General features: G+C 40.4%; 1 protein-coding gene across 1 annotated transcript in view; it reads right to left on the bottom strand.

Annotated features, from left to right (window-relative positions):
* The window catches only part of VIPR2 (vasoactive intestinal peptide receptor 2), a gene marked incomplete at both ends in the record, with an annotated part of 53,941 nt that extends 39,565 nt beyond the window's left edge, over positions 1–14,376 (bottom strand). Inside the window, 2 exons of the mRNA XM_080340570.1 lie at positions 11,169–11,271; positions 14,326–14,376. Of these exons, the coding sequence (XP_080196696.1) occupies positions 11,169–11,271; positions 14,326–14,376 (154 nt within the window). The remainder of the gene's footprint in view (positions 1–11,168; positions 11,272–14,325) is intronic.
* Between the last annotated feature and the right edge of the window lie 468 nt (positions 14,377–14,844).

Raw genomic sequence — 14,844 nt, 5'->3', positions numbered from 1 at the left:
CGTGCTCTCTGCTGAGTCTGTGAATGGCTTTCCTGTACACAGGAGCCCCAAACTGGACACAGTATTCTGCTGAGATGCAGTCTCACAAGAGCCAAAGTGAGGCAGAGAACTGCTTCTCTTGATCAGCCAGTTTGCTCATGTAGCACACTATATGGCTAAAACTCACCTCTGTAAAGGCGCACTGCTGACTCATGTTTAAATAATGTATTTCTAAAGTAAAAACCTAAAATGGGTTCAAAGAATTTCATCCTAAAGATCATTTATTTCTGCCCAGAAGAGCCTGAAGTTGTTGATTCAGTTGCAGAATTTAGACTGTAAGTACCTGTCTTTAATCAATCTCACCCTTATTTGCTTAAAACTCTGGGACTAACCTCAGCTTGTCACATCCTCCAGTTACCTGAAGAGGACTAATTCTTTTTTGTACCCTTAGTAACTCTGACTCCTAGACTAATATATCGTATTTCTTCTTTTAGCCTTACCTTAGGGTAAGGGAGATTTACTTATGATTAGGAACTGTGAGAGTGGGATTCTTTTTATCTGTATCCCACAGCTGGCTGAGAAGTTCCTGTTCCCACTGACAATTCACTCTTTCCAGGTTTCTGGTCCTTAACTCTTGAATGAGTGTTTTTAGCAAATGACTCAATAATGTAATACTCTTTGAACTCCATAATAATTCTTTTTTTTCCTGATGATGAGGTAGACTTTGTCCTTTCTAGTGTATCTGTCCCTACAGTGGGTTTATACATTTCTTTAAGAATTAACTCGTATGGGTTGTATGTATATTCTCCTTTACTTGTCTACCTTCTACTCCCTCCAGCACTTGTGGCTTTTCTTTTAGCATTAGTAATGATATCTCTGAGGTGATGTTGACTTTGCCAAGCATATGTAATTCAAGAGGTCTACATCTGAGCAAATCACCTTCATACCCTTTGAAGTCAATGGACCTTAAACACGGTTAGGTGCTTCCTGAGTTGCAGGACTGGATTAAAATCAAGTCCTACATCTCCATGATGCAATATCAGGGCTTATGCAAAGTAAAAGAATCTTTAATTCAGTCAATTCAGGTCATGCTTCTTCCCAATTGATTTTAAGCCAGAAGCGACATCAACAACGTGACATGCAAGAAAGACAAAGAAACTATTTTCTTCATCTGCCAGCAAGCTCAACTACAGTGACAAAATGCAACTCTTCTGGCTTTGATGGATGTACTGCCTGAGCCAGCATAAACAAGCCCTGGAGTACACAAGAATAATTAACATCTTGTGCGACTTCAGACCTTTTTAGTTCATCCCGACTTCCACTAACAAGTGAGAGCTGAGATGAGTCATGAAAGTGTTCATGCACACCCATAAAAGCTGATGACTTTCACAAATTTTCCCTTTTGTTCAGTATACTCTCTGTAAAATGGTGGATTTGCTACTGTAATCTGCAAACAACTCAGAGGCCCTTATAAATTTTGCTACACAGCTTTATAGATTGGGTTAAGGTTTTGCTAAACAGGCAGCTAAACAACATGGACTTCGGAGCTCCATTAGTACCGTTTCCACAAAAAAACCTTGAAACTCTTATTCAAGCTTCATTTATATGAAATATTATACAAAAAAAACAGAGGTCCAGGTCCTATTCCCAATAAACTTAATCAACGCAATTTGTATCAGAACTTGAAGCTACCTTGCCAGAGGGAAATCAGTATACAAGTTCTTTACATTTAAAACATTACAAGTCACTAATGTTTTCTGAGGAATGTATTTTTTACCTCAGTTTTTCCTCAGTATTTTGGGACTTTACAGGCATCTATGGCAAAGGAGAGAATAATACTTTTTCAGACTGCTTGAATCAAATAGATGAAATAACATAAAAGATGTACTTCTTACATCTAGACTACATTCAAATGCATCGGTGAAACTTGTGAGGCTGTCATCAGAATTTCAAGAAGAACAATAAGCCTCAATTTATGTGTATTTTCAGGCTTATTTATTATGGTACCAGGAAGCTGAGAAAACTGCTGAAAGGTCCTGGAGGCATTTATAGCCACTGAATTACTACCGTGTGCTTCTGAAAACTGGTCTAGGGCTGGATGCTGGAATGGTGATGCTACTGGCGCCCTGCTAGGGGCTGTTAGAAGTACAACTGTTAAACAACATGCACTTTTCTGGGCTTCCAGCTCACACATTTCTTCCTCCTCCTCCTGTTACTACAGATTTTTGACAACATTGCAGCCATATATCTTTTTATTCTCTTAGCAAAACACATCCTTATGCAGAGGTGGGATACAATTAACAAGTCCATTCTTACTGCATTTGAGTCAATTTGCCTCTTCCATCCCAAAAACATATCTCTATTGTACAGCACAAGCTTGATTGTGCACAACTAAAGCTATCAATTAATTTCCCACTGATCTTGGAAATTAAAGATGTGGTAGAGCTGGAAACATTGATGAGTTTCATGGACCTTCCAAGCAGATATTGCTCACTGTCCACCATAGTATCCTTTTATAACAACAATGGTGTATGCAATGTTGTCAGAGGGTGACAGAACATGATTCACTTCATTCTAAACCAAATGAAAACAGACCAGATTAATTGCTCCCAATAATTGCCTGTTTCTCCCCAATGACTATAGAGCAGCCTACAGTGCTATAAATACCTATACTGTTGAATAATGAAGGTGTGATAAGTGCTATGTTAAATGTGTCTCTTTCTGCACATAGAGTACCTAGTTTGATCAAGCTTGATATCCTTCTCTCTACTCACTGTCTGCTACTTCTGTCCAGCCATTCATGCATTCAGTGTTAGGATTTCTGGACTGTCATCCATCACCGCCACAATTCATAAAATCATTATGTATGCTCTTATTCTCTGGAAGTTTTACTGATGTCCTGCATATATAAATCTGTTTCCTACTATGTCCAAAGGATATTAATCAATTAAGATACAAAACATATTTCTTTGTAGCTTTAACGAGGTTTTAAGTTTTGGTTTTAGTAACAACTCTATCAATAATTCTGTAGAAAATATCCCACATTTTAAATAAAACTTAAATTGCTCCAGTGTTTATTTTCATATCTGCAATTTTCTTTATCATATTTTTTTAATTATTCAAAGTACCTCAAATTATTTTAAAGTATATTCATATCCTTTTATGTTCATCCATAGCTTTAGTCTCTGTATCCAGCTTCAATAGATTCTCTCAAAGCCTTCAAAGGTTTTGTCCTTTCACCCTGATATGTAGACACGTAAAACCAGTCCAGCTCCTGATCCATCTTAGCTCCCCAGCTTTTTCTATGCATCTCTACTACTATTTACCTCCTTCTTTACCTATTAATAAAGCTAGCAAAGAAAAAAGAGAAAAACAAAACCAAAACACACACACAAAACCCCAAGAAAACAAAAAAAACAAAACCAGAACAACAACAGCAAAACCACAACGTTCTTCATCTCTGTTTCTGTGGTGTCTAGAAAAACTCCCCTTCACCCTACACATAACAACCTCTTCTCAGTCTCTTTTTATGCATAATTTGTTTTTCTGGTGTGCCATTCACAGTATCCCCAAAGAAACAATCAATCTTCACAGAAAACCTTTGCACAACAACTGACTCAAAAGTGTGGCCATGGTGCCTCACCCCTCTATTGCTCTTCCCTCCTGCTCCTCCAGATGATATTGCAAATGCTATTCTTAGTCTCAATGAGATTACTGATTTTATTTTAATGTTTGGTCTTTGATGCTGGTGATGCATTTGCAGATACTCCATAATGAAAGGAAATGGAATAGAATATAAACTACATTTTCTCATTTTTTTCAGCTTACATAAGCATTGCCACTGCATTTCTCATCCTGCTATCTGAGATCCAGTCTTTGAACAACAAATTTGCTTACCCATGTTTGCTTCTCCATCTAGAAAAATGTGTACCACTGAGTTTGCACTGGCAAGTTTTGTTTTTTTATATATTTATGCATATATTAGCCACTAGGTGGCACTATGCATTTGGATTTTTAACATTGCCAATTAGCAGAGAGGTTTAGCATTTTTTAAGCTGTCTAGGTATGCATGATACATGAAACAAAGAGAAAGTGCCATGAAAATCAACCAGAAAGTTGTCAGCTAGTCCAGGGTTTATTTTTCAAGCAGGGAAACGTTTTGATTCTTGTACTTAACTTGACAAAGCAGAAGCAATCTCGCCTCTTATGGGCAGTGTTTTCTAGACTGTAGGTCTGAACAGCCCCGCATGCGACTCAGGCCACAGGAGAACTTATGAACATATATGGATGGATATTCTTTTTGTGTTTTCACACAATTAAGCAGAAAAGGAGGTGTGAGAGAAATAGTGAGCTAGCAAAGCACACAGCAGAACTGCTTAAAGCGGCGATAAGAAGAACACAGTAGCAAAAATACTCCTGCTACAAGCTGCTTTGCTGAAGTTATTTGCTGTCTGCTTTTGTCAAGGCCCTGCAAGCACTAATGGACCTTTAATGGCCCTGATCAGCCTCATGCCCCTGCCCGGGGTCCAGTCGAGCTCCAGCCTGGGCCTCCAGCAATGCTGTGGGTGCACCTGACTTCAGGTTCCTCACAGCAGGGCCTGGGTCTGTATCTGGGCGCCTGACCCACCATTATGACCCTGCCCGGCCACCTCAGGGCTGTGTCCCACCTTGTTCCCCTGCCCTGGGCCGGATCCTGGCCCCTTACCAGCTGTCCCGTGTCCCAACAGTCAAGAAGCACCTCCAATATACCCGTGTTGAGCTAAAGCGCTGTTGTGAAATTGTACAGAGCGCATACAGGCTCTGATCATTCAGAAATACTGAGGAAATGCAAATGTAAACTTTTAAAAATTACTGGTTAAAAAAAGCTACTCATACAGAGCAAGCTGAATTGTGGAAGTCTACATTACGCATCAGATTTAACTAGTTAAACAGAATGATGAAACCAGTAGAGTTTATCTCATATTAACATAAAATGTTAACAGTTTATAGGTTTTCAAAAGCCAGTCCTATTACCAGGTATGGCAAAAGTACTGTTGCTCAGATTTCTAGGGGATTACTGATTTTTCATCAAATGAAACATTTCAGAAGAAATGCCTTATTTCCTTTCCGAAGAACAATTTCCCATCAGAGAATCAAAAATCCATAAGCCAACTTTAGTTGTAAATGTAATTTACATATTTTAACGGTACTATAAGGAAATATAGAATTGCCAGCTAAAAACTTAAAAAAAAAAAACTCTAAAAAAGAAAACACATTTCGCTCCAATTTTTCTACCGTGTAAATCCTGCTTTCCAATTGCTCAAAATGTTCTTTGGAGACAGCAGCATTTATTTTTGTATGACTGGACAGTACTTTAATCTTACCCTAAGAACACCATTTACTGCTATGCTAGAAAGATATTAATGGATGCATAGTCAAAGCTGTAAGAGGTACCTTCATCTTCGAGTTGCCCCAATTTAGGCATGCTGTACATTCTTCCAAAAATATTTTAAAATAGCAATCTCCTGTTCATATAAACCCCACCACAAAATATTAAAATCTCTGTAAAGTATTTGGACCATGTATTTCTGTTCTTTTGGATTACATCTAACCCACATGTTATTTGTTGTATTAGCTAGAGCTTCTTTACTGTGTTGGTATTCAAGATTGCTTCCTTGTGGTATTAGAACTTTGGATGTTACGGAGAGCAGACTGCCATGGCCACAGCTGCCTTATCACGACTCAAGCGCAAAACTATCTAGAGCAGTATTTCTTCCAGAATCTTCTGAAAAACACAAGAAATTCACTCACGGCTATGCACTTTCCCTTTTCAGGGCTCCAAATGTCATTTATTATTGCTGAATTTCTAGTTAAGTTGGGGGGGCGGGGAGGATGTACTTCAGACTTTCAAAATTGTGGAATGTATCTGTGGCCACAAGTTGCCTTTCTTCTTTCCAAAAAGGTTTGTTATTGTCACTCTTAGTACCCTTTATTATTTGAGATTTCTGAATGAGGCTGATCAGGACATTTTCTTGGCATTCATCGCTTATTTCCTGTTGGTTATTTTTCAGTAGACAACTCCTTTCACTCAAGGTTCTTTCCCACCTATCACCTAGCCTCCTCAAAAGATGAGCCAGCTCTGCCTCTCTTCTGCCCTCAATAATTAAGTATAGCTTCCACAAAGCCCAGGCATTGTCAACACCATAAGGACAATCACTTTTATGTGGTGTCATTAATGATCACAGTTCAATTAATTAAATCCAAAGTAGACAAAGATTCAAAGCAGCTCCTTTAGCTGCCCTGATTAAAAAAAAAAAAAAAAAATATGTGAACCAAAAAGCAGTAGCAGGTCTGTACTACAGCTAGAAAAGCAGCAGCATAGAGTTTCAAGAAAGCTAAAATTCTCCTGCCAAGAGCTACTGGTGCTGCATGAAAGTTCCATGATCCCACTCTTTCATTTAATTCTGCCTGTAATGCTACCTTGGTTAACTCTAGAAACACTACAGTCTGCAATACTGACTCATTTTACAGGGAAAATAGCTGGAAAATAAACAAACAAAACAAACACCCACCCCACCCCCCAACTGATGGACGACCTTGATGAGGTTGGGAGGAGTAAGAACAGGGGAACCTTGAGGAGATTCCTTTTCACACAGCAAAAGAACAGCATTATTTCTCTTTGTGTAAGTCTCTTACTGTTTTCCAATGCAGAATAGACAGTGATCATCAGTTATGCTCATAGTCAGTCCTTCTTTTGAGAAATGCAAACATATGTGCATGGGGGGGGCAAGTTTGGAATGCAAAATAACCTTAACAGCAGAGATTACTTAGATAAACTATTTTTTTGACAACTTGCCATGGGTCCAATATTTGAATATTCATCCCAACATTCTAAAGAGCTTTCAGGATGCGCCCTGGTTCATCCACAACTTCATGAGCTCAGTGTTGGAATCACGGAGTGAAATTCTACTGGTGGTGCAATTTGGGAGATCAGATTACATAGTGATATCTTGCTTTAAATTTATGAATAAGTGAGTGTGTCACTTTGGTAGACCTGTCTGTTTTAATTTCCCATTACTGGCTGCATTATGAAGCCTCTCTTTGAGAGGTTTATGAAATTCTTTCCAAAGCCATTTCTCTTTCTGTCTACATCCCTTTCTCAAAGTTAAGATGTCATAAGTAAAATTAAAAATGTTGTCTGGCATATGGGTCTCACAAAAACACGTTTTGGAAAACAAGAGCTTAAAAAACTCATTTAATTGTACAGCCACTGTGTCCAAAATGAAAAAACAAAACAAAACAAAACACCAAACCTCAGGCTTAATTTTTTCATAAAAAGATCTTTTCAGAACTTTTTGATGTAGAACCCTATCAAAAGGTTTGCTGACTGAGTTTTAACATTTTTGACCGTAAGATTTCACTTGTCATTTAAAGGTGAACGAAAATTAACCAATTGCTTTATAAGGTAAAATTCTAAATACTAAATAAAGACAGAAATTTGCAGTTTGAAATTTTCTATTGGGAGCTTTCTATTTTTTTAAGAAGCCAAGCCACGGGTAGTAGATAAAAGATAAATTAATGTTTTCCCATATGGACCTCAAAATCTGTAGCCATTATGAGCGACTTAGAATGTAATTAATCTGCACTCCAAAAACGAGAATGAAAAACAAAATCCTCTCCTAGTCTTCCAGCCAAGGTGCGTCCATACCTTGGGTATCAAATTATAGGAGGAAAGAAGAAAACATCTATACAGATGGAAGCTAATGCAGCCTTCATAAAATAAACAACTAGATTTGCTGGAGAGCACTACAGAGAGGAAGACACTGCCATAGATCCCTGATGAATTACTTTCTTCCTTAATTGAAGTGTAATTCTCCTAATTGATGAAAGAGTATGTGCCAATGCCTGAACATCCCACAACGGGCACAAAGCAGGAGGCCTGGATGTCTAACAGTTTAACGTTGGCAAATGAGCAGAATTTAGACAAACTGGGTCCTGTGGTTTTAATATACTCTTAGTGTTGTTCACAGGATATTTACACAGTATGTACACAATGTTTCCTTTCCAAAACTCGCTATTGTTTTATTAAGCCATGAAGTAAACAAGTCCTCTATAGACTTCAGAGCCAATGATTTGAGGTGCACTACAAAAATTACTGGGTGAAATTCTTGAGCTCATATTTTAAGGCAGCTCAGGTAAGATGACTACAACATCAGTTTGTTATGTAAAACAAACAAACCAACCAACCACAATCGCCTTTAAATCTTTCCTTTATGTCTCCCTGACTGGGAGCTGAGAAGCATTAGATAAGGTTCTCTGTACCTAACTGCCATTTAGGCCAAAGAGAAAAGGCCTGTTCCATAAAACTTGGATCCTCCAAAATTCAGTAGCAGTGCATGCCAGTCAGCCAAATTCTATAGCCTGCTTCATAGAGATGTGAAGGCTTCTCAGGTGCCCAAGAAGTTCATGAAAAAAATCCTCCTGATTTTTATAATAGAGACCCAAACCTCTTGTGGAAAATCTCAGTGAAACTTTATTTCCAGATTCTAGTCAGGATCTTCCACTAAATATCATTATAGCTTTTGTGAGGCAGGTAGCAAATACTACGTTAGAAAAGCATGACAAGGGCTGTGTTATTGTCCCATTCAAAAAAAAAAAAAGTGAAAGAGGTTTTGTGAATTTATTGTAATGAATTATGTTTGAAGTGTACTGCAAGTTTTAGGTGTGGAGCCAGGACTTGGCTTAGTTCCAGCTTGCCAATTTTCATTAGTAATTCTTAATCAGCAGTCAGGCTATCATTGTAACAATCTGCAAATCTTTGTTCAAAATACTCCTTACATCTTTGTATGAATACAGAGAGTTTATTAGGAAAATAAGGACACATAGAGAATGGATATTTCTGGAAATGCAAATCCATATATTTAACACGGGCTCTTCTGCACAGGTTCTTGGTAAAGTTATCTATAACACGAAGCACAGGATAAATTCTCCTATAACATTAAACATATAGTTTTTAAGGGTTCATTACCACAGGGCCTTTATTTCAGTCTCCTAGAAAATGGAATATTCCCTTAGTTTCAGTTAGGCATTCAATTAAATGTATAAGTCCTTCCCCTGCTGTTTTGTCACTACCTGCAGGGCTGAATCAACACCATCAGATATACTGTCTCCTTCCAAGACATGATGTTCTTACACAGCAGTTTGCCTTCAGGAGGCAGCCCTCTTCCAGTGAAAAGAGGTTGTGAATAAAATACTGACAGAAAACTTCTTTCTTTCCATAAGGAACCTAAAATAAGACTGGTGTTCATCACAAGGATACCCTTGGAGCAGCCCAGCGTCTGGGTCACAAAAGAGGATCTCAAAGAAAGCTTGACTTTCAAAACTGTATAATAACTAATACTGAATTTATTTATTCAAGATTTAATTCATTAGGCTGTCCTAGTTCTCATCTCTCTTGCTTGACACTAGTAAGATTTTCCTTGGAAAACATATCTGTGTAAATCATTCTCCACTATTATAATTTTTCTAATTACTGATCTGGATCAAACAAAAGGAAAATTTATAGCAAAATACAAACTGATGGTGATCCTTTGAATTATTTTGTTGTATACAAATTGATACTAGAGTATGTACTGAAGGAGTTAGACATTCAAATCAAGAAGAGAGGTGGAGAGAGTGTCATCAGTTGGGACCCATGTTTATGCTCAGAAGGCACTGCAGATGGCAGGTCCCTGAAGTATCATATCCATCTTCACAGTGCATTCAAAAAGGACTGAATGTGGAAAAAAAAAAAACCAAATACACTATGTATTACTTAGTTCAGCCAACGTAAAAAAACTGCACTGCAAGAGCTGTCGTATTCCAAGGAGCCCAGTTTTTCCCGAGATGATACACGGCTGGACTACCACACCAAAAGGCAGGACAACAACAATGTTTATGGCTTTGTAGAACTAATGTGAAATTAAATGCTTCCAGATACTTGAAGATCATTTAGCAACAGAAAATTAATGATTAGTTTCAGACATGTCATTACTTAGTAAAAATCAAAATTGAATTTTGACCTGCAAAGTGTTCAGTTGCCTTTAGATCTAAAATTTCTTTCCCCTTTTCCCAAGTCTCACTGAAAGCCCATCCTTCCCTTCAATATCTACATGTTACCAGAGAAGTGCTGGGCAGGTAGCATATGTAAATTACACTATTCAAGAAGCACTTTTACCTTTTCACATTTTCTGCTCACAAGTTCTGGCATACAGTTTACAGAAGACAATTAATCATAAAACCTTATGATAATTAATTTTAAATACTTTTGTCATAATTAAAAGTAATACACAATTCCAATTTTCCTATAAAGACAAAAAACTAGGGCAAATTCTGCCCTAGCTACTTTAATGTTACAGATTTGCTTTTCATTTGGCTGTCTGAATGTATCTATCACCTTTGTGTTTTGCTTGCTGAACAAATGGCTTTATCAGCAATTCCAACTCACAAGAAAAATGTCATTTTTTGATAATCTTATGTTCTACTCACGGGGAAATAGAGCAAGGAAATGTCAAATCTAAAGTTAAAAAGTAATAAACAACACTTCCTCTTCCTTCCTTGTTCTATTAAATTACAATTGGCGATATCTGTACCTATATATGTATCTTTCTATGTAAAGAGAAAATAAGAACAATGAAGTAACAGATAGAACTTAGGGTTTTTTGAATGTAACACTACTATCCAGCTTTTCCTTTGCATGACTCCGTAATAGGCTGGTTGTGAATCTGATCTTCTGTCTGAAACATCTTCTGCCTGAGAAACCCAGAGGTCATTCCTGCCACTAGTACTTTACTTCCAGCCACAGCTAGAGATGCTCTGATCCGAGACTTTCAGGTTTTCCTCAGACTTGTTCTTACTGCTGATCCTGGCATCACCAGCCTGCAGCTTCTCTGCCAGTCAGAAAACACCAGCAGCAACAGCTGAGAGCCGGAGAATGCGTTTGGTCCCATGCAGCACCCCATGCGGTGCGTGCCCATTGCCTGGCACAGCTATCCCAGCATCCTTGCTGCAGCTGTACCTTTAACGCAAAATCTGCATAAATTCTAAAAGCCATAAAACTATAAGCACAGTAGAGACAAATACAGCAAATTAAACTGCAACAGGAAAGAAGGTAAAGGGAAAAGATCTCGAATACTCCGGTTGTGTCTGCATTACAGCTTCTCTTTTCTTACCTTTGTAGTCCACTGGCTTTGCATTCTTTAGAAGTTCCATGCACCTTGCTTCCTCCTTGTGAATCTCCAGCTGAAATCTGCATTCTGGATGGACACCATTCACCTGTGTCAATGTAACAAACAGGCCAGGATCTTGAAACACGAATTTATGAAGGATGCAACTACCAATAATGAAATCCATGACTTTATCTGGCACTGGTTTTGCCCAAGTACGTGCTAGGTATTTTACAGACACAGTCATTGCCCAGTTTAGCTTCTCACACATTGACTTTTCAAAACAAAATATTAAAATAATCTACTAGAGCATTCACTGGCTCCTTTCTGTAGCATTTCAAGGCCAATTGTCATTTACAAGAAAATGTTTAACTTTCTGGTGCATTCTGCAATATTGTTTCATGCCACTTTTTACTTGAGAAAAACTGCAAGTTAAACTGAAGCAGGAAAGTAAACACATTCACATTTTTTGCTTTGTAGTAAATTAGGAAGCTGAAAGTTTCATACAAATCACTGAACATTAAAACTGATCAAACCGCATTCTCTTTGACATGGTAAATTTTGCTTTTCTTCCCGTTCTCCCCGTCATGTGTATTTTGACTCCCGAAGGCCCCAGAGCATGATTATTTGATTCAAGCAAATGCTACAGAGGAAAAAAACCCACTCGTTTAAAAATGCACTATTGCCTTTACTCATTTATATCCCTGCCCTCAGTTCCTTGGTTTTCAGAAAGGGTTATTTATGTCCATGGGAAGAGATAGTGATGCAGCAGCGCTGGGGAGAGAAACAAGACACTAAGAAGTTGTACTGAAGTCAGCTGGATTCACAGGGGCAAACAGAATCTAAGAGAGAAACATGCAGAGACCACAAGAGACGGCACAGGAGAAATGACTGTAGGAGGTGACAATGGAAAAAGAGGAAATGCCACTGGAGATGAAGGGACAGTGAGATTAGCTCAAATGAAATAACATCATAATGAAACAGAACGTGACTACGCTGTACTTCAGTCATCCTCACACTTGTAGTACCAAGAAAAGTGCAGTCTCTCTCCAAGTTTCTCCCCAGACCTTTTTCATTCTCTTACTTTTTCTAGGAGACTTTTAATAGTAGAAGCTGGTAATAGTATCTGATTGACGAGACACTTTAGGAAAAAAAAAAAAAAAGTAATAATTAATTAAGCTTTGACCATGAACTCAGAACCCAGGACCCAGAGTTAGGATGGAGAAACTAGTTATTCTTCAGTCTCCTTGTGGGTAAGCCATTTGCGCAGCTTTTAAAAATACAGTGTAACAGCCATAAGAGTAACAGCAGGAGCTGTTATGAAAACTCACGAAAACCTGTCTCTTCTCCAAGTGTCTCATTTCACTGTCTACGACATCAGAACTTTGTTTCCTTTTCTCCATCTTTTCTCTATATTGACTACTGAAAAATTTGTACAGATCCTTAACATAAATCAAGTTTTTTAGCACTTACAATAGAAACTGCAGCATTATACTGAAAATATCTGTGTTTTCTTGTGTATTATCTACATTCCCAATTGCTCCCATGTAAAATAAAGTCGCATGTATATCTAATGTTTTTAATTGCATTTTCCATTCACATCATAGATTTTTTCTTTTCTCTTTCTGATTGCAAACATTTGCTGAGAGCAGATCTCCTACTCATCAAAACATATTATAAGTACAGAAGCAGAAATGTTAACTAGATCAGAAGTAAATTAAAGCAGCTACCACAATTAAGAAACCTGCAGAATAAGTGACTTTTCTCTCTCATACTTAAGAAAGAAATGCAAGTTCCTCAGTATCAGTGATGCGATAGCAAAGGTTACTTTGAGACCATAAATTTGTTGGTACCAAAAGCTAACACAACATTACTTTTTCAAACCTAGGCTGCATACCAAACTGTAATATACTATGTCCTAATATATACATCAGTTTTATTCAGATGTACTTCACCAAGTTCAAGAGATTCAGTGTTCAAGACTACGTGGCACTGACCACATCCCAAAACACATCAAGAACCCCAAAATGGATTTTGAGGGCACTCACCACTTTTCAGCGCTGGTGCTCATCCCCCTGCTTTACCAGGGTTAGGTTATCCTTTGTAACCACCGAATACAGAACTGTGTGCTGTGTTGCACATTTTAAAGGTACAGAGCTGGCAATCCAGCTGAGGACTCTGTGTTTTTAGTGACTTAACAATTTTTAAGGCATCCAGAACAGAAGTTTGACTGGAAATACACTTCTGACAAGCAGCTTACATTTACCCTCAGCATTGTTACCCGACTTTTGGCAAACATCATCCGTTATTTTAAATTTATAGTAACAAAAAATGGAAAAATTTAGAGGGCAGGTTTTGTGGGTTTTTTTTTCATACATCATGTTTCTAACGATGTTATAGACTGACAAACAACTGAAGAAATGCTTAAAAATATAAAGACGTTAAAAGCAGATGCCCTAAATTTGAAGCCTTTAATATTCTGAATGCTTTGTACATTGTTATCTGGTTGCATGTATTAAAGACAAATTAAACACTTAGGGTTTTAATCAGCATATTATGATTGCTAACGACCCTCCAGACGGTACCAGGACAGCGCTCTGTGAAAACTCTTAGCAAACTAGTGGCCACCGGTTGCCAGGAAAAACAGCGGGGAACAAGTGACTCGGCGACAAACGGCGACAGCCCCGCTCTGCCGCGAACGGGGACCGGGAATGACGACCGGCATGGGGACAGGGCCCGGTCTGCGCTGCCCCGCCGGGGCGGAGCCGTCCCGGCCCCCGAGGAGCGCCCGGGGCTGCAGGGCAGCGCCCCGCCACCTGCGGCTCCGACCGGCCCGCCGCTGCCTGAGCGGCCCCGGAGAGCGCCGGAGTGGAGATGGGCAGGGAATTCCACCAGGGGCAGGAGCCCCCTCCCTGCGACATCCCCGCTTACCGGGGACACCCGGTGAGGGTGACCAGCGGGACTCACTCGCTCCCGGAGTGCGGCGGGGCCGAAGTCTCCGCACCTGCTGCGGCTGAGCCCTCCGCTTCGGGGATCGGGGAAGCTGTAAGGGAACCGCCAGCCCGCCGGGTACCGCACAGGCACCGCCGTAGGGGTCACCCCGTCCGCGATCTGGAGGGGCGAGTTTTACCGTTCCGCCGGGGGAGAGCGCGGGGTGACTTACCCGCCCCAAGCTCCAGCAGACGGAGAGGAGGAGGATCGGCAGGTTCCTCATGCCAGCCGAGAGCCGGCGGGCTCCGCTGCCCCGCGCCGCTCCGCGGGCGCCTTCCGAAGGCGGCGAGCAGGAGCCGGGTCCCGCCGCGGCACCATAGGGCTCGGGGGCCGCTGCCGGGGCGCCGAGCCGAGCTGAGCCCCCCGCCCCGCAGGCGGCCGCCGCCCTGCGGCTGTAGGCGGCTCCCGCACCTGCCCCCAGCCGCCTCCCGCTCCGGCGACCGTCAGCTCCCTGCCCACCGCCTCTCTGCGCTCAGCTCCTCCTCTAGCCCCCGACTCCTTTCTCTCCCGCTTCTCCTCAGCCCCTCTCCTCCGCTTCCTTTACTCCTCCTCCCTCTCCCTGCAGCGGTTGGTCCCTCCATAAGAGGTGCGAGACGTTCCCCTCAGCCGGGACGCCTCTTGGCCATCCTCAGGTGCTTCTCTGCCATCCCGGGCTGGTGCCGGGTTATGGGAAGGGTTTACCCCGCTCGGC

This window comes from Nesoenas mayeri, assembly GCF_963082525.1.
Source record: "Nesoenas mayeri genome assembly, chromosome: 2".
In the NCBI taxonomy this organism is placed as follows: Eukaryota; Metazoa; Chordata; class Aves; order Columbiformes; family Columbidae; genus Nesoenas; species Nesoenas mayeri.
Note: the sequence above shows the minus strand (reverse complement) of the source record. Positions and strands in the feature narration are given on the sequence as shown.